General features: G+C 39.4%; 1 protein-coding gene across 2 annotated transcripts; it reads right to left on the reverse strand.

Moving 5' to 3' along the window:
- Positions 1 to 5,739: 5,739 nt before the first annotated feature.
- On the reverse strand, positions 5,740 to 19,898 carry LOC109433141 (zinc finger protein 572). Of its 2 annotated transcripts, none has more exons than XM_029855428.2 (9): positions 19,652 to 19,898; positions 19,031 to 19,590; positions 11,745 to 12,003; positions 11,562 to 11,678; positions 11,374 to 11,501; positions 11,031 to 11,298; positions 10,682 to 10,964; positions 6,435 to 6,562; positions 5,740 to 6,340 (listed from the first exon to the last, which is right to left on the reverse strand). In XM_029855428.2, the coding sequence occupies exons 1-9, from the start codon at positions 19,784 to 19,786 to the stop codon at positions 5,855 to 5,857; spliced, it is 2,364 nt and encodes a 787-aa protein (XP_029711288.2). In that variant the 5' UTR covers positions 19,787 to 19,898; the 3' UTR covers positions 5,740 to 5,854. The 2 variants fall into 2 exon arrangements, with proteins under 2 accessions (XP_029711288.2, XP_062707140.1); XM_062851156.1 differs by having other exon boundaries at positions 10,682 to 10,967.
- Between the last annotated feature and the right edge of the window lie 258 nt (positions 19,899 to 20,156).

The raw sequence follows: 20,156 nt of genomic DNA on the forward strand, positions 1-20,156 counted from the left end.
CGGAGATCAATTTGACCCCGGTTTACGGTACTTTTCAATCGTTGAAAAAAGTAAGGATGGATTCACACTTTTAGGATTTTTTCCGAAAAAATGTAAGTTTTTCCCATCTATGTAATTAAATTTTATTTTTGATATCCAAAGATTTTCTCCTTCTGCTCGTAAAAAAAATCCGGGAGAAATCCCCTAATAAAAATCCTAATCAATTTTTTCAATGAATTCCGGGAGGAATCTACAGTCGAACCTCCATGAGTCGATGTTCCTTGACTCACTCGATATTTCCATGAGTTTTAAAAGACACGACACCGTCTTCAACCAGAGGTTGCACAGACTAAACATTCACTAACATTAGGCAATTAACAACGCGGAACACCCAGATTTTTGTTTGACGAAAAGTTTCCTCCGGCTGGAGCGGGAATCGAGCCCTCACTCCGTTGCACTCACAATACGCCTAAACGACTGACGCCGCTAACCACACGAAGCCCACAAGTAGAGTTCAGTATTGACTCATGGGGGTTTTACTGTATAGAGAAATTCTTAGAAGAACGTTTGGAGGAAATCCTAGGGGAATGTCTGAGAAAATACATAGAGGAATACCCGGTGGAATTTCAGATGAATTCTTTGTTTAAATTTCTCCAGGAATCTCTGCAAGAATGTTTTCCAGCCTTTATATAAGAATCCTTATAAGAATCTCTGATAGAATCTATAGAAAAATGTCTGAAGGAATCCGTGGAGGATTTTCCAAAACTTTCTTAAGAAATCCTTGGAGCAATTTCTGGAAGAGAAATGTCTTGAAGGAATATCTAAAGGAATGTAAAGAAGTCTTGGGAATTTCCTTACTGAATTTCTGTAGGATTTCCTGGATGATTTTTTAAAGTAAATCTACGAGGAGTTTCCAAACGAGTCCCAGGAAAAGTTTCTTTAAGAATCCCTGGGAGTTTTTTTCAGAAACTCGTGAAAGTTTTTTTTTTTAAATGAATCCTAGGATGGATTTCAGCAAGGGTCCATGTAAGAATTATCAAAAATCTATAAACGTTTTTCTTTTTTTTTAAGTAATCCTTGGAAAAATTTGTGAAGAAATCTCTGAAGGAAAATCGGGAGATATTTCTGAGGATGGGAGTCGATGGGAGATTTTCTTAAAGAATCCCTCGGAAAATTTGTGAAGGAATCTCTAGGGCAGTTTGTATACGAATCTCTGCAGAAAAATCCCCAAATGGATCTCACATTTTTTTAAAAGTCCCTGGAGGATTTTCTAAGGAAATTCTAGGAAGATTTTCTGACAGAAATCCATACTTAAAAAAAACCCTGCAGCAATTTCTGAAGCAAACCCAGAAGAAAGTTTTGAAATAAATCCTTGGAAGGTCGCTTGAGAGAATGCTTAAAGAAATTTCCAAACGAATTTACCTGAAAAAAATCTAGAAAAGTTTCGAAAAAAATGTAAATGTCTACAGGTTTTTCGAAAGAAATCCCTGGAGGAATTTTTGCAGAAATTCATACACAACTTTCTTAGGCAACTCTTAGTGAAACTTCTGGAGGAATCCATAGTGAAATTTTTGGATAAATTGGAAGTTGCTGTGGGAATTTCCGGTGAAATCATTGGAAGAATTTCCAAAGTAACCCCAGTAGAATTTTTGAAGGAACTTTTGAAACATTTCCTGAAAAACTTTGGAATAATTCTTAAAGGTATCTCTGCAGAAATTTCTGAATAAATGTCTAAAGAAATTTCTAAAGAATCTCTGTACGAATTTTGAAAGAATCCCTCGAGGAATTTCTTTGCACATTTAAGGACATTTTTTTTTTGAAAAAAATGGAGGAATTTAAGATATAAATCTTGCAAGATGCTTTAAAATAATTCTTTCTGAAATTTGTAGAATAGGAGAAATTTCCAAACAAATTCCTGAAGAAATTTTCCGAATTATTCCATGGAAGATTTTTTGAAAGAATTCGTGATGGAATTTTTGGCCGTATACTCGGACAAATTTTCAAAAGATTTTTTACGATATTTTTTGAAATTTTTTTGGTGAATTTTCTAAATCTCCAACCATATCTCCAATAGATTCTCCAAACAAATGTCTAGAGAAATGTCTGAATAAATTTCCAGAGGAATTTTTGAAATAATACCTGGGCGAATTTCTCAAACAATCTTTGAAATAATTTGTGAAAAATCATGGAAGAATTGGTTAAGCAATTCATGCCAGATTTCGTAAAAGAATTCTTTGTGACACTCCTGAAGGAACACATGGAAGATTTACTGAAACAATCTGTACAACATGATGATTTGATTTGGGAAGTTTTCTTCGGCGATCGTCGTAATAAAGTTGAAAATTCTGCATTCACATACTTTTATTTAACACCGAAAAATTGCAACAAAAGGCGACCGAGCAGATAGCGGTAGAAACCATCACTACTCGTACATAAAGATCGTTCAGTAAATACAGCACAACCAGTAATTACGCTCTATCACGTGCTTGTCACGAATCTCTAAGTGTCCGGAGGAACCCCTTGAGAAATTTCAAAAGGGATCCCTGAGGAAATTTCTGAAGTAATTCCTGAAAAAATTTTGCAAAGCAATTCGTAAAGGAAACCGGGGTAAATTAATCCTCGAAAATATTTTCAAAGGAACCCCTAAATAAATCCGTTTTTTTTTTTGGAATATTTATACAAATATCGTTATTGTGTATGTTCATTGTTAAAAATATTGTCTTCTGAATCAACCATATGCCTGAAAGGACGAAAAAACTCAAACTTCGAAGATTCGAATTTAAAAACATTTGTGAAAAAATTATCACTTGTTTTGGTGGGATTCGAACCGGCGACTCCGTATCGCTAGTCCGACGCTTTAACCAACTAAGCCAAAGAAAAAGTTACTTTTCTGCGGAATAGAAAGTCAAACTGGGTTCAAAGCACCACCCTAACCGGGTCTGTCTTTTACATCTTTATCTCTCTTTCGGCTTAGATGTCAATCTCCCACACGCTCGTGAACTGGATCTTCTGGAACCCAGTTTGACTTTCTATTCCGCAGAATCGTAACTACTTCTGTGACTTAGTTGGTTAAAGCGCCAGACTGCGATACGGAGTCGTCGGTTCGAGTCCTACCGACACAAGTGATAATTTTTCCACAAATTTATCTTAATTTGTCAGTTAACCCTCTAATACCCAAATTTTTGATTTTGATCTAAATATCATTTTTCGTCAGCTAAAATCGATTTAAACATCTTTTGAAATATGATTCTTTTTAATTCTCGATTTTGTGAATTTTAGTTTTTGATTTTTCTAATTTTTATTTTTGATCATCCCCACACTTTTATATTTTTCCTGGAAGCCAATTTGGGGTACGGATTTTTTGAGATGAAAACATTTTGGATTGGGTATTAGAGGGTTAAACACACACTGTTTCTTCGAAATTTTAGTTTTTTGTCAACCTGCGTTTTTTATTGGTAGGAAAAAAAGGTCAGCGAAGTTCCAATGAGATCGTCTGGTTGTCATGGCTCGTTTTGAAGTTAGTCTTTAATGTTAAATTCTTTTTCGATCAACCTAAATAGCTGGTAGATCCCATCAACGTAAACAAGTCTAAATCTTTGAATGTAAACAACGTCAACCCTTGGTTAACGTGCCTCTGAAGCCGACCTTCTGATACCTGATAGGGTCAATCCTTGCAGCTTTACGGTAGTAGCTGAGCTGAGAGCTGGACAAGCAGTGGAGAGAGTTGAAAGTTTTCAATACCTTGGTAGCCAAATGGCGGCATGAAGATCGAAATAGGTGCACGGATCAAGAGGGCGAGGGCTGCTTTTGCGAGTTCAAGAACTTTATGAAAAAAACAGTCAGATTAGTCAACGCGCCAAAGGGCGAATGTTCAACTCAAACATGAAATCTGTGCTACTGTACGCTAGTGAAACCTGGTGTGTATCAGAGGAGAACATTCAATAACTGCACTGCCCATAACTGCATAATTGTAACATTTGTATTTTTTGCCAGTATTGAGTTAATACCGGGGATCATCTCCCATTCATCAGTACTTTCATCCACCCAAATGGACTTTATAAGTTTGTTCTGCAAAATGTGAAACAAATACCAAGTCGTTTTGTCTCATTAGCTAAAATTTATAAATGTAATCGCATAACAGTCACACTGTAAATAGACACTAGTGTCAAAGCGTAATATCAATCATATTTCGGTCTGATTATTTTTTTAACTATTTGTCCAGCATACAAGAAGAGCTGTAGACAATTTCATTGCAAAATGATCAATTTTAAATTATTACCAAATTTTTGAAATTTCGTTTCGTCTCCATACTAGCACATGTTGCAAACTTTAAACTTCATTTTCTCCTATGCCTACTTTTGTCGAATGTGACTGTTATGCAGTTATGGGCAGTGCAGGATTTTATCAAGAGACGTTTCCGATACATAGGGTATCGGGATGCTTCGTTGGCATAGTCCCCTCGTTCGGCCTATCTCAACGTAAACCAAAAACTCAAACAAACACGCATAACTGGATATCGAAAAAGCTATACGCCAAACAACTATAACATTTCGTTTCAATTTTAGCACTTTGGAGTATTAAAATTGAATGAAAATGTCACTTTGTTCAGCTTTTGTAGACGCCATGATTCTTCGGCTTAGTGGGTAGTCTATACACATGATCAAAATGGCATGATTCTGGAACATTTCGAATTGACTTTTCAATAACTGAACATTTGATGCGACGGTCAAAGACGCTATTTTGAAGCTGTGTATTTGTTTTCAACGAATAATAACTATTTCACAAATTGAATGTGGGCCGAATATTGAGGACATTTTTTTTCACTATGTACCCAAATCTTGGCCCATCAGTAAAGTGACGTCAAAAACACCGATAAAGTGACGTCACAACATTGATGCGTAAGAACCAGAAACAACAAACAGGAAGAATGTTTTTGTGTGCGGTGACTGTAAAAATATAACACAATCATAGAATAATTGCGTTGTTTTCGTTACTAAATTAAGAAAGAACTTTAGTTTAGTGATTTATTTATAGTTTTTTGAAAATTTGGCTCCGAAAATGTAATTTAAAAGTAAGATTGGTGAACAAACAGAGATAATACTTCAGCAGAAATATTGAAAAATGAGATAATTCTAGTGCGTAGAAAGCAATAGGCCAAGGTTGTATCCACTAATAGGCCAATTTCTGTACCATAGACCAACGTTGCATACCATCGCATCGAATCTTTTCAACTTCTTTAAGTAAGTTCTTGAATATTTACGTTAGTTTACTTCCAAATGGTGAAACATGCATTGCCTAGAGTGTGTAATATGCTCAACATATTATTTCTAGTGCTATTAATTCATGAGTTTTGGTCAAAATTGTCAAGGCGGCTTGCAAATTAGGCCAAGGAATGGTACATATACCCTAATTTGTATCTGCAAGAAAGCGTTAGATTGGAACCTGGCAGAACATTGCAGAAGAGTCAGGGCCAGAAGCTCATGGAGACGAAACCTTAACAAAGATCCTGGCTACTGGTCAAGGCAATGGCTTGCAATCGCCTGGGATGAAGATCTTGCACTTTGCTCTCAGCACCACCAGGACTGAGGACTGAAAGTAAGTTTTACCAAATTCCAAAGCTTATAATTCCCAAATTTCCAAGCCTAAACATAAGTTCCGTGACATTCGCTATTTGTCGCCCTAAACATACCCCAAGGTGCGAAGGACGTATCCCAAGCATAGAAAGGATGTCATCTAGAACAATATTTTCAATCCACCTGATAACAGTTTAAGTATTCAGCAACTTTATTGCTCGTAACCGTACGACAGTCAAATAAAACAAAATCCTCAAAAAGAATCTCAATATCATTATGCACACAGGCAACCTCTCTCCCACTCACTGATTGCACATATCGATGTCAACCTTGGGCTGCTGATAGTGGTTGGCATAGTTTGGCATCATGTTCACGACGTCACCACCTCCACCAGGGAATGGCACAAACGGATGCCGATTGGTCATCAGATCTACGGGGCTGTTCGGAACCGAGTCGGACAGCCGGCTCATATCGTGATGCGATGGCGACGGGGGAATACTGGGCATACCGGGCGTTCCCACAGTGGTCCCACTTGGCAACGGCTGTGCGACCGTGGGATATACTGGGGTTGCATTGGTGGTGGTGGTGGTGGAGTTGAAAGATTGGATTGACGAAGGGTTTAGCATGGGAGCACATGGGACAGGAGGAGGTTCCCTTGGCGGTGGAGGTGGTTGTGGAGAAGGGGGTCCTCGAACACAGATCGACGTCTGATAGGGAGCCATCAGTTTGGTAATATCAAAGTTTTGACCGCATGTGTTACGCTTCTGATGAGTTTTGAGATCGTTTTTCTGCGAGGGGTTGTGATATTTGGGATTTGGAGTAAATAAACGTATGAATACTAAGCACATTTGCATCAAAATGACAAAAAATGGAAAAACGTACCTGAGCGTATGCACGTCCACATGGGCAGGCGTATGGCTTTTCTCCAGTATGCGTACGGATGTGTATCCTCAATTTGTCTCTCCTGGCGAAGCCTCGACCACACGTAGGACACTCGTACGGTTTTTCACCTAGATAGAAAATAAATTACTTTACATACCCGCAAATCAATATCTAGCTTATATGCAATACATCTAGGCTTGGAGACCTTGAATTATTTTTATGCAATTCAGTATTATAATGACTATTTTATATAACTCATATCATAATCACAAATATTTCTGAACTGTTTCATTATGCAACTGAAATGAGTGGCATAATGAAAAATAGTGTCATAATGTTCATTATGCAACTCATTTGAGTTGCATTATGAACATTATGCAACTCAAATGAGTAGTACATATAATTAAAAAAATCATTGCATTAAATTTTGTATGTAACTCGTTGCAAAACTCGATTTTTCAGCACTATTCGTATTTCGTACTAATCAATTGTTGATCATTTTTATAGCGGCTAGTAGGGTCAGCTAACGGAAACCCCGGTCACGGTCTTGCCGATGTAGTGGCGGATCGGCCTTCGACAAGTTATGTGACGGTATTCGCCCAGAATGGACACAAAGACGATGTGGGTGACTCGGTCTTCTTGGTACAAAAACGGTGGGGATCCGTAGTCCACTTCGCACTCGCTCTGTCCTTTTCCCCCAACTTCTCAAAAACTTGTGTGTTCCAGACTTTACAGTCAGTTGGGAAGGGAAAGAAATGTTAGAATGTTGTGTGACAAATTATTGCAACCAAGCGGGTGCTCCCGGAAAAAAGACTTCTGCATACACTTTGACATTAGCGATGGTCTGATATGGAGACCGTTTGCTATGCATCCTCCAGGAGTTCCCCGGATTTATCAACAAGCTTCTCGGGAATTTCCGCAGGAATTCCCCGGGGATTTTTCCAGGATTCCTCCGGAGAATCCTCCAGAAATTCTCCGAGAATTCCTCCAGAAGTTCTCCAGGGATTTTTTTCAGGAGTTCTCTAAGGATTCCTCCGGGTGTTCCCCGGGAATTTCTTCAGGATTATCTCAGTCTGAGATTCTCAGAGATTCCTTCATGTAGGGTCCTACAACAGAGAAGAAGTAGCATTGTTTGTACCTTTAGGGATGGCGCCTTGGGAAATGGGAGATAGACAGAGAGAGAAGAGAGAGAGGAGAAAAGGGGAGATCGTTGGAGGGACGGTGATGTGTAAAACGCGTGAAGATCGAAGTCAGAATAAAAGTAAAGTTATACAAGTGAAATAAGGTTGTAAACTTATTTATTTGTCATCCAGAGTGACCTACTACACTTCAGAAGGTCTCTAAGGCTTTCTCCCGGAGTGCCCTGAGGAATCCTACAGAAGTTCTTCACGAATTCCTCCAGGAGTTCCTCAAGGATTCCTCTACGAGTTTCCAAAGATTTCTCCAGGAGTTCCCAGTGGATTCCTGCATGAGTTCCTTGGGGATTTATCCAGGATTTCCCTGAGAGTTTCTTGGAAACTCCCCCAGGAGTTTCCTGGGGATTCCTCCATGCATTCCCTGCGGATTCCTCCAGGAGTCTCGCCAGTATTCCCTGGAGATTTCTCCAGAGGTTCCTCAAGGACTCCTCCACGAGTTCCCTGGGGATTCCTCAAGGTGTTTCTTGGGGATTCCTCCAGGAGTTCCTAGGGGATTCCTCCAAGAGTTCTTTGGGGGTTCCTTCAGGAGTTCCCTGAGGATCCCTCCAGGGGTTCCCTGGGAATTCCCCCAGGAGTGCCTAGGGCATTCCTCAAGGACTTCCCTGGCAATAGGACATATCGGTGAAGTACTAGATTTGTAGTAATGAGAGCCTGTCCAAAAACTACGTAGACTTTTAGGGGGGACGGGGGGATCTGGCCAAAGTCTTCGCTCCATACAAATTTCGAAAATTTTGTATGAACGAAAGTCTACGAGGGGGGAGGGGGGTTCTGAGATGGCCAAAATATGTCTACGTAGTTTATGTACAGCGCCGGAGCTGAATTTTAGTATGGTGAGAAGGTCAATTCTCCGTTTCTGCAATAAAATGGTGCAAAAAGCATGGGTATTGATTACTTGCCTTATTTCATGCTGTTTGAGCAAAACTTTGGGCAACAGTGTTGTTGTTTTCTCCATTTCTTGCAACATAAACAACATAATTATCCGAAGTTTTGCTCAAACAGCATCAAATTAGGCAAGGAATCATAATATTCACGCTTTTTGGATCATTTCATTGCAGAAACGCAAAATTGACCTTCTCACCATACTAAAATTCAGCTCATTACTACAAATCTAGTACTACACCGAACGTGCCCCATTTCACCATGAGTTCCCGGGAGTTTCTCCAGAAGTTCATCGGGAATTCCTCCTCAAGTAAACTGGAAATGCCTCCAGGAGTTCACCAAGAATTTCTTCAGGAATTCCCTGGAATTTTTTTCAGAAGTTATTCGAGATTTTCTCCGAAAGTTCCTCGGGAATTTCTCCAGAAGTTCCCCGGGAATTCCTCCAGGAGTTCTCCGAAAATTCCTTCAAGACAACCCTGGGAGTTCTTTTGGAATTCTTGGGAAATTTCTTTAGGATCGCTCTGGGAATGTCTACAAGAGTTTCCTGCGGCTCCCCGAGCCTTCCCGGGGAATTCCTCTAGAAGTTATTCGGGATTTTCTTCAGGATTTCCTCGGGAATTACTTCAGAAGTTCCTCGAATTTTTTTCTAGAAGTTCCCCGGGAATTGCTTCAGGAGTTTACCGAAAATTCCTTCAGAAGATCCCTGGCAATTCCTCCAGGAGTGCCTCGGGAAATCTTCATCAAGTGCCCCTGAAAATCCTCCAAGAGTTCCTCGAAAATTTCTCCGGGATTTCCTCGACAATTCCTTCAGGAGTTCTTTGGAAATTTCTCCTGGAGTTCCTCGAGACTTCCTCATGAAGTTCCTCGGTAAATCCTCTAGGAGTTCCATGAAGATTCCTCCAGGAGATCTCCGGGAATCCTTTGGGAATTTCTTCAAGAGTTTCCCGAAAATTTCTCCTGCAGTTTCTCGAGAATTCCTCTAGGAATTCCTCGAAAAAATCTCCAGAAGTTACTCGAAAAATGCTCCAAGAGTACGCCGGAAATTTCTCCAAGAGTCCCCTGGGAATTCCTCCAGGACTTCCTCGGTGATTGAAACTTTGGTTTAGTTCTTCTATGAGTTCCTCCAGGAATTCCGCGGGAACTTCTTGTGAAATTCCCTAAGAACTGCTGAAGAAATTCCCGGGGAACCCCGGAGAAATTCAAGAATTCGCAGAAGTTCTCGGAGAAATCCTGGAGAAATTTTTGGAAGAATTCCCGTAAACTTCTGAAGGAATTCCTTGGAAACTTCTGAAGGAATTTTCGAGTAACTCCTGGAGAAATTCTCAAGGAAGTTTTGGAGAAATTCCAGAGGAACTCCTGGATGGATTCCCGGCAATTGAGAATGTCAGAATTCCCGGGGAACTCCTGGAGGTATTCCCGTGAAAGTTCTGGAGAAATTCTCGAGGAACTTCTGGAGAAATTCTCGAGGAACTTCTGGAGAAATTGTCGAGGAGCTTCTGGAGGGATCGTCAGGAAATTCTTGAAGGAATGCCCAAGAAACTTCTGCAGAAAATCCCAATGAAACCCTGAAGAAAATCCCGAATAACTTCTAAATAAATTCCCCGAGAACTTCTGGAAGAGTTCTCACGGAATTTTTGGAGGAATGCTCGGGGAACCCATGGAAGAATTCCCGGGGAACTCTTGGAGGAATTGTTTTTTTCTTCTAGCGACTTCCTGACAACATCTATTATAGATGTGCCAAAACTACCAAAAGATATTTTTGGAGACTGTTGAGATTCATACAGAATTATCTCCAATCATGGGAATTTGGAATCACGGGAGAATTTGAAAATGTTTGCAAACATTTCGGTAAAATTGGCTAATAATTCAAACGAGATTGATGCCAAAGTTTTTACAGAAATTTAACTGAAAATTCTGCTAGAAATGAAGTAGGAAATTCCCTCAGAAACTTCAACATGAACTTTCGATAAATTTTCTTCAAAGGTTTACAATTTCCACTGAAAGTAGCAGTATAGTATTTCAGTCAGAATTTAGTCGGAGTTGATTGTGGGAGGGCGCAAGAGCATCACCTAGTAGTCGCGTTAGAACAAGCAATCTTTTCAGAACTGGAGTAGTGGTTCTGGAGAGATGATGGTACCTATTGTAGAATCCAATAGTTAGTATGATAATTACCTGTGTGTCTTCTCATATGCATAACCAGATCAGCCTTTCGAGGATAACCTTTACCGCAAACCGAACAGGCACAAATCGCTTGCCCATTATGACGGCGCATATGCACCGTCAGATTACTGGAAGAACCACAATTCCGCCCACATATACTGCACAGGTATATCTTCTTGGGCGGTGAATCCGGATCGACTTTGATTGGCTTGGCATGCTCCGGTCCGTGGGTTTTCATATGATTAGTGTAGTTCGACTTGTATTTCATCTTCTTGCCGCAAACTTCACACTCGAACTGCTTGGGCGAAATGAGGCACCTAAATGTCTGTCCATCAATTAATTAGTCCGAAAAGCAACCTACCTCTTCCGGTTTTTGCACCTTCTCCTTCATGTGTGTCTGCAAATGTCGGTTCATGTACTTGGTCGTGGGAAAATCTTTCCCACAGTACACGCACAGGAAGGTTCGATCGCTCTGGTGTGTCTTCTGGTGCTCCTTATACTTATCAAGGCGACGGAATTGTTTCTTACACTCCGGACAGCTCCACACTTTTTCCTCGTGCAATTTCATATGACTCATGAGATGGCTGAATGTCATGTAGCTTTTCTTGCACGTTACGCAAAAATGGACTCTACAGAAGTTGACAATTACTAGGTGTTATCAAGTTAGGTCTTAAACGATATAAGTACATAATCCATGAACTTACCTAGGAGCAGATTCGTCTACTGGTAGATGCTCGCTTTGAAGGTGATACTTTACATATATTATTTTTTCAAACGTTTCGTTGCAGACCGGACAATCTTTGGGGGCATCGGGATTTAACTGATAGTCGTTCTACAAACGATCAGCCTTAACATTATTATGGACAAGAATTTAACCATCACTTTAGATTACCTTGATTGCCTCCTCTTTATCAGAGAGATTCATTTCCTCCTCTTCATCCTCCTCCTTATCATCGTCCACCAATTCGCAATCACTTTCACTGGAGGATTCCTCATAGTTGTATTTACTCTGTAAGAAAGCTCATGGCATGATCAATGACCGACCTCAAGCATCTCCCATCCAACTCCGACTTACGCTTCGTTCGCCCTTCCGCTTGTGCATCTTCATGTGGTTGGAAATGTACTTGTGCGATGTGAAATCTTTCTCACAGATGTCGCACCGGTAATGGCGTTCGTTCGCATGCATTCTCAGATGGTCAATGAACTTGCCCTTGTTCTTCATCTCTTTGCTGCACATCGGACAAGTCCATTCGTTGCGGGGATGGAAGTTAAGGTGAATTTTCAGATATTCATAGTTCGAGTACGCTTTCGGACAGTAGAAGCACTGACGGATTCTGCAAGCACAAATAAAAGTTGAGTACAATTCAAGTGACATCGTGCTGGTCGACGGGCGACATTTTTCGGACGGAATAGATGTGAGGTTTTATAGAGGTCCGAACATTGACTTGGATCATTATATTGTAGTCGTAAAAAATAGGAGGTGGTTATCCAGCGTAACGATTTCAAGAAATAATAGAGCCATGCGTTCCAACTTCTAACGTTTGTCAACCGAAGTGGTTGCTGCACAGTACCATCAAAAGCTAGACGAGAGGAAAGGAGAGACTAACGGATCTGCTGATGTCAACAGTTTATGGGAGTTTATCGATAAAACAGTGGCCGGCACTGCACATTGGTCGGGCTCCATACAAAGGGGCGGCCAAAACTCTCAAAAAACGAAATTGATATTTTTAAACTTTATTTCACCTTATAACAAAGTTAATGTATTGTACTTTTATGATTCTTAATTAAAAGCGTACCAGCTTTTGTATTTCAATGGCAGTTTCACTGCCAAAGTGGCCTAAGTCATAAAATTGAAAAATGAATTATTCGAAAAAAGTAAAATAATAATATTTTGAGAATGGAATATATGTTTTAAGTTATCCAGCATATGAAAGCTTGTTATTGGACTGTTTGAATGCACGTATGGTGCAAAATTAATATGTCACAAAACTTTTCAAATTTTCATATATTGTACCTTAGAAATTTTGGTAATTTTTAAGTTAAAAAACGGTTCGTGTCGTCACGTGTCGCCGCAATTTCGAATAGTACATCTTAAACATCATGCTTAGAGCTGCCTAAAAACGTTTAAATATTTTGCAAAAATTTGCAGTTTTTCAAATTAGAGCTATTTAAAAAAGTCATGTTTTTTCATATATTTTACGTTATTTTTCCATTTTTTACTGAAATAAAATTTATCTTTCCACATTTTTCACACGTTTTGAACAAACTTGATTGGATTTGATCGAAAGATGATCATTTATTTAAATTCGAATTGATTTTTTAACAAAAAACGCAAAAATATGGGGTTTTACTGATTTTTACCGTTTTTGAAATTATTGAAATTACGTAATTTTTGAATACCCCTTTTTAAACACTAAAAATACTATATAACATATCTAGGCAACCTATAACTTCAATTAAACACATAAAAAGAGTTTTGGCCGAACTTTATCTTTTTCCGACCATTGTGCACTGGGCAAAACAGCAAGCGGTAGAGGTGTGCGCCGATTTGAAATCGGTCGGCGGCGGCGTTTTGCAATTCTTTGGCCGTGATCGGCGTGGCCATATTTTTTTTTTTTGTTAATTCCGTTAATCAATATATTTTTTTTTGCTAGGTTTCTAGCTGCACTATGAATAGAGTTGAAACCTCTACACTAGACCCGAAGATAGAAAAGAGTACGTAATCTTTCAGAAGCAGTTTGCCAGCCGTACGCGGAAAATGATATCCATTAAGACACTGTTGCCTACTGACTCTGAAAGTTACGGTAGAAGGTAAGAAAGTTTTCAATTGGTCAGTCAGTCAGGATTTGAATATGTAGTGTTATGGTCACACGGTTTGTGTTTGTCTTCTTGTTTGATTTTGTGGTATGGTTCAATATGTTTTTCTTCTCGTGAAGTCAGTTGTCGTATGTTTGTTTTTTTTTCATCGAATCAATCGAACCCTGTATGTTAAAATATATTTAGTCGATACTATTTTTTTTTTGTTTTTATTTATGTGTATTTTAACATAACGCTAATTCTACACTTATTAGTCGATCCTGTGTCAAATTATTTTCTTGATTTCGGTAATCGCTTTCTACTTCTCTGTGTTAGGTCCTTAAATTATCATCGGTTCAAAACCCACAGAAACATGTAACTGAACTTCTGGTATTTTTCTGTTGGTGTCATAATACCATCTAAGAGATAAACAAAAATACGCCAAGTTGGTCAGTTGATTGCAATAAAATTTTATAATAATAAAGATTGCATGTCAATTATTATGTATTCATCCCCCTACAAATACTATGAATATTCAAATTCGTTCAATTGTCCTATCGGTCCTACCTAGAGAAACCATGTCATTTTCTCCAGCGTAGCCTAGAAATGTCAACTTAGTCATACACAAGTAACGTTGTACAGTTAATAATAAGCAGTCAGTTTTTGTCCAAAATGTCACGTCGAACGCATTGACATCAACAATGCGTTTAATTGTTCGCACGTTAGCTTCGAATCTATGAGCACAATTAAGTGCTGCAAATCTCCTTCCCACTATTAATTCTTCGGTTGATTTTAATTGCTTTATTTAAAGAAAATATGAGCAAGTAACATTGTGAAAATTCGAAAAAGCGACTATGACATTAATAAATTACTAATAAAAATCAACCGAGAAACGTGGGAAATAGAGCCCAAACAACATTTTGAAGTCAGCTGGCTGTAAAAGGTTCCAAAACCTGTCACAAATCCTATTATATTTTTATTATGATTTGTAACGATCATCAAAACCTTCTCAAATCCAACTGACTTGGAACTATTGCTTGGGAATAGACTCTAATGAGCCCCGGCGGTTCCTCCGTGTTTATCGAGCATGTCTGATGCATATGATCAGCCATACTCCATCTGCAGCAGCCGGTTCGTGATGAACCGTTGGAGGCGCATTAAAGTGTTAAAAAGGTGATATGTTTCACTAAAGAACACTACATTACAATAATCAAAATGAAACTCCTTCACTTTAATACCGTCAACCCTTGCGAACTTGGCCAAGGTGTTAATTCCGTTAATCAATATCAGTGTTTTATTTTTAAGTAACTCATCATGTTGAAGATTCAATGACATGTTTATGGTTACGGTTTTGTTATATTTTTTTTATTTTCTCATGTTTTTTTTAAAATTTATTGAAATAATTGTTATGGTGAATCTGCGCAAAATTAATCCAGAATGGCCTTCTAAAGAAATTCCCGGAGGAAATTCTAGAGGAATTCCCGGTGGAACTTCTAGAGGATTTTCCAAATAAACTCTTAAAAGAATTCCCGGAGGAACTCGTACAGGCATTTGTTACAAAAATAAAAGAAATTAATTATTACACAATATTACCACTTCACGATACACATATAACCTTACAAATGCACAATATACAGACATCACAAATTGACGTAGCACAACACATAACATAAATGTGCCCTGTTATCCAGATGGATAACTCCTTCCGATCACAGGATGATGAGGTTTCATTTATTAGTTTGGGTCCATCAGTCATCCTGAAATTGTATTTGAGTTGGCATTTTGCCTTTTAGTTCACATCATTTGTTGCTGTGTTCATAGCTTGGTTTTGTCTAGGAAAACTAATCCTAATCGGGCATCCCGTTTCGGGTTTCGATACTAGAGCTCTATGACTTGAAGTCTGTGTCAGGGAAAGGTTTACGTATCTAGTACTTAATCGCGGCCCGAAATGGCCTGAATGTTGGCAATCGAAGTAGGATTGCAATTCATGGGCCTCTATTCTTCTAGAACCCTATAAATGTTAATTAATACTAGAGGAATATTTACAAGTTAAAATTCAACATGTAACACAAAGGACGTAAGAATATTAAACTTTGAACACATTAAACAATTATTCTGTCTTATTAATGTAACAAATATTTATACCCGTAACACATTCCCGTAGGTACACCTAGAGGAGTTCCCGGACCTTCTAAACGAATTTCCAAAAAACATCTTAAAGGAACGTTTGGAGAAACTCCTGGAAGAATTACGGAAACAAATTTTAGAAGAACTCTTAGAGAAATTTCCGGAGCTCTCAATGGAATTCACGGAAGCACTCCTAGAGGAATTTCCTGAGGAATTCTTAGAGGAATTACCGGAGGAACTCATAAAAGAATTTTCGGAGGAAATTCTGGTTATTCCTTGTGCAACTCCCAGAAATACTTTTAGATCAACTAGTGAATAAATTGCCAGAGGTACTCCTAGAGAAATTGTCGAAGAAATTCGGACAGGAATTTAAGGAAGAACTCGTAGAGAAACTACGGACGAACTTCTTGAGGAATTCCCGAAGAAATTCGTAAAGAAATTCCCTGAGGAATTCATAGAGGAGGTCGTAGAGGAATTCGTAGAGGAGTTCTAGAGAAATTCCCCGAGATACTTTCAGAGAAACTGCTGGGAGAACTCCTGAAGGAACGTTTGAAGAAACATCTGGATGTATTCCCCGGAAATATCTTGAAGGAACACCTAAGAAGAATTCCCGGAGGAACTCCTAAAAAGATTATTGAAGCAACTTTACTGGAATTTCCGGAAGAATTTTTAGAGGAACTTCCGGGGAATCCTCAAAAGAATTCTCTGAGGAAACTCCGGCATGCCCAGTAGATAAACTCGTAGTGAACTTGCCTGGGGAACTTCTTCCCGGTGAAACTCGTAAAGGTGTTCCCAAAGATGTTCGAATTCTCAGAAGTACTCCCGGGCGAATTCCCAGAGCTTCTAGAGACAGTCACGGTGAAACTCTTAGTGTAATTCCCGAAAAAAAAAAAAAACGGTAAGGAATCCCCAAAGAAACTCGTAGAGGAATTCCCGGAGGAATTCCTGGAGGAAATCCTAAAGAAATTCCCACAGGAACTTCTAGAACATTCTGGAGAAATCTCTGGAAGAATTTCAGGAAGAAATCTTAAAATAAAACTTCTGGAAGAATTCCAGGAGGAACTGCTACAGAAATTGCCGGAAGAACTCCCAGAAGAATTCCCGGAAGAACTTCTAGAGGAATTACCGGAGTAAACTTCTGGTATATCCAGTGCAATTTTTATGAACTCTTAAAAGAATTCCTGTAGAAATTCGTAAATGAATTCCCGGATGAACTCGTTGAAGAACTCGAGGAGGAATTCCCGGACGAACTCTTAAAGGGATTCCCAGGAAGAACTTCTAGAGGAATTGCCGAAGGTTCTTCTAAAAGAATACCCACAGTAACTTTTAGAGGAATTTCTAGTGGAAGTACTAGAAAAAGTCTTAGTGAAACTTCTGTAGCAATGCCTGGATAAACTCCTAGAGGATGTCTCGAAGGAAACTCTCGAAATTCCAGAAGAACCTTGTAGAGTTCCCGGAGGAACTCCTAGCGGATTTCTTGGCGAAACTGCTGGAAGAATTTTCAAAAGAGTTGCTGGAGAAATTTCAAACCGATTGACTTGAATTTTTGTATAGAGTTAGGCACGCACTGCATCTAACTCTGTACAAAAATTCAAATCAATCGGTTTAAAGTTGACTTAGTTATAGCGGCAAGTGCTCAAAATAGGTACACCTGCCCAAATGGTACAATACCCTATTTTAGAATCACTAGCATTTTCTTCAATTTTCGGAATCCGTAGATTCTTTCTACAGCTATCAGTTATCTTCAGGAACCCCCGGTATCTTTGTGAACTCGATTTAATTCGAGGGACAAACTTTTTCACTTTCAAAACATCGACATGCGAAGTTTAGAATTTAAAACAACTACCGGTGGAACTTAGCGTAATTTGATCTATTTTTCGCGTTCCAAATTTTTAGAACTGTTATAAATTTGGACCATAAAAATGGACCATCGCTGAAAATGACCTTACAAATGCTATGTATGCAGATGACTCCAATGAGTTGCTTGAAAGATTGTAATGAAATAAATCAAGAAATAATAGAATTTTACAATGCGTTTTTGAGATCGGCGTAAAAAATTGGATTTCGGCGGCGTAAGCGGCGGCGCGCCGAAAAATGATCAGCGGCGGCGGCGTGAACTAAAAATCGGCGGCGGCGTGAACTAAAAATCGGCGACGACCCGGCGTGGCGCGGCGGCGCACACCTCTAGCAAGCGGTACAAGGTGGCAAAAGCAAAAGAGAAACGAATCTATCCCAATAGGAAATGGCAGCACGAAGAAAGTGTAATTGCTGAAGCGCAAGAAAGTCTGGACAGGAATGATATGTGGAGATTTTATGCAACTGTCGATGGCATGCGGCACAAGACTTCATACAATTATGGCAGCCAGGTGGATGGACCACTTCGAAGATTTAAACAATGAACGAAGGAGTACCCAGGAACAGGATTAACCCTTTATAAGGCCGAGAAAACTAGAAGAATTGTCAACGCATACTATTATGGAAATAATTATATACATGATAACATGTACAAAACATTTTTGTTTGAAAGAAACTATTAAAAACCTAGGTGGCAATATAGTTGTCACTGCCCGTTAAAACCAAAAATGCTGGTGGCAATATAGTTGCCACTGCCCGTTTACCCCAAAAACGATTTTTTGAGGTGGCAATATAGTTGCCACTGCTACAAATAGCCGGAAAAGAGATTTTAGAGTGGATGAGGGTTTAACCCATATAATAAACTGTGTAGTTCAGCACATATCAACCCATAATTTGTTTTTTTTTCTTAAAATAATCACCAAATCTATAGTTTTACAACAATTTCGAGCTAACTTTCTTCACGCGATCAAATTTAGCCATTTTTGAGACTACAAATGGCTCCCAAATTGTTGTTTAAGCTTTGTTTAGTAGGTACCAAAAAAAATACCAGGCGTTGTTAGTAATCCCAATTTTGCGTAAAACAAAAAAGAAGTTCGAAATAAATTGTTATAAAACAGAAAGAAATAAAAACAGTAGGTGGCAATATAGTTGCCACTGCCTTATAAAGGGTTAATCTAGTTGATGATGGACAAGCAGAGGAAACGCAAATATAGGAGATTAAGGAGATTAAGATGGCCTGGAGCTGAAACCAACAAGACTACTCGAAAGGACGATATCCCGGTCGAATTTCTTAAGCACGGAAGCGAGCACGTTGCCCAATCCACAAATAAGGGTACAGGCCATAGTGTGCTAATAGGGGAGCGCCCTTGGATGAACTAAATGTCAATACCGCTTTTTCTTTTCATTGAGCCTATATGACTAGAAAAAGTGTGTTTGACGTTTGGTTCATCCTAGGTGAACCACTTCCCCTAGCCTATTACAGAGGCATTACCCTGAGCTCCCCGTTGCTGCCCCCCTGATGCTTCAGAGTCAAAGCTAATCCGGCGCAGACTAGGCTAATACATGTTCATTGATTCAACATACCTGTCCTCCTTCGAAGTTTTCTCATCCGCATGATCACTTTGCATATGAAACTTCACATGAGCCTTGTTTCTGAACCTCTCGTTGCACTTTGTACAATTCAGTTCTTCGCCCTTTTTCCGCTTCACAATCAACGGCTCATCGTCCGAATCCTCAACGACCGTATTTCGAGTCCGGCGCCTTCGAATTCGTCGATCCATTTTGACTTCTTCCTCCTCCTCTCGATCGTCCTCATCTTCATCCTCATCACTATCGACGCCGTCCGCGATTTCAAAGTCATTATCGTCCCTGTCATCGTCCGGCTTTTCATCACTGCTAGACTCATCAATCTCGCATTTGATGAACTCCGGCCCCACTGGTAAGCCATCGGCATTTTCTCCCACAACCGGCAAACCAGGCTCAACCTTCATAAGGTACAGCTTCTGGTCTTCACCCTTATCCGAGATGTACTCCCGTAAGGTCCGATCCGATTGGATACAGCGCTCCTTAAACTCCATCGCATTTCCAGCGAACGTGAGGCACTCGTCGCAAATAAGCTTCGGCAGTTCGTCATCTTCCAGAACCTTGAAGATTTATAACGATTAGGTACTGAAAATTCTCAATCAAGCTTAGCATAAAACTCACCTCAACATTCGACAGCAGCCGGATCAAGTCGGGTATGTCCTGGGGATGACCGAAGATTGACTGCAAATCGGAACTAGTTTTCATACAAATGCGGCACACTTGGTCGAAGGAGATGTAGTTCGTTTGATATTCCATTTCGAACGGGTGGTTTCTTTAGATAAAACTGACTAAAAAGTTTGATTTTTCAAACATTTTCCAGACGATGGTGCAAAAAAGCTAACCGAACGCGTCCATGTTTTTGTTTACATTGAGCACATGCACGGAAAATCAAAATTGCCAAAATTGCCAATCCAAATCTGGCGTTCGATTTGAATAGGTCGTATTTGCATATAGGATTCACTGTACAAACATAAGATTCACAAATAATAATAGTAAGATCTATTCAAATCGAACGCCAGAAATACCTGTGTGAATGATTTGTGTTCAAATACTCATGGTGCACGGTGACGTCATGACAAATTCGTCCTCTTTCTCCCCACTAGAAAATAAGAAAACAGCAGGACCC

This window comes from Aedes albopictus, chromosome 2, assembly GCF_035046485.1.
Source record: "Aedes albopictus strain Foshan chromosome 2, AalbF5, whole genome shotgun sequence".
Taxonomy (NCBI): domain Eukaryota; kingdom Metazoa; phylum Arthropoda; class Insecta; order Diptera; family Culicidae; genus Aedes; species Aedes albopictus.

Coding starts and splice junctions, on each gene's coding strand:
- LOC109433141 (XM_062851156.1), bottom strand. CDS start 19,786: ATGGAATATCAAACGAACTACATCTCCTTCGACCAAGTGTGCCGCATT. Junction 19,591..19,651: donor GGCTGCTGTCGAATGTTGAG/GTGAGTTTTATG, acceptor TAAATCTTCAAG/GTTCTGGAAGATGACGAACT. Junction 11,679..11,744: donor AGCGGAAGGGCGAACGAAGC/GTAAGTCGGAGT, acceptor GCTTTCTTACAG/AGTAAATACAACTATGAGGA.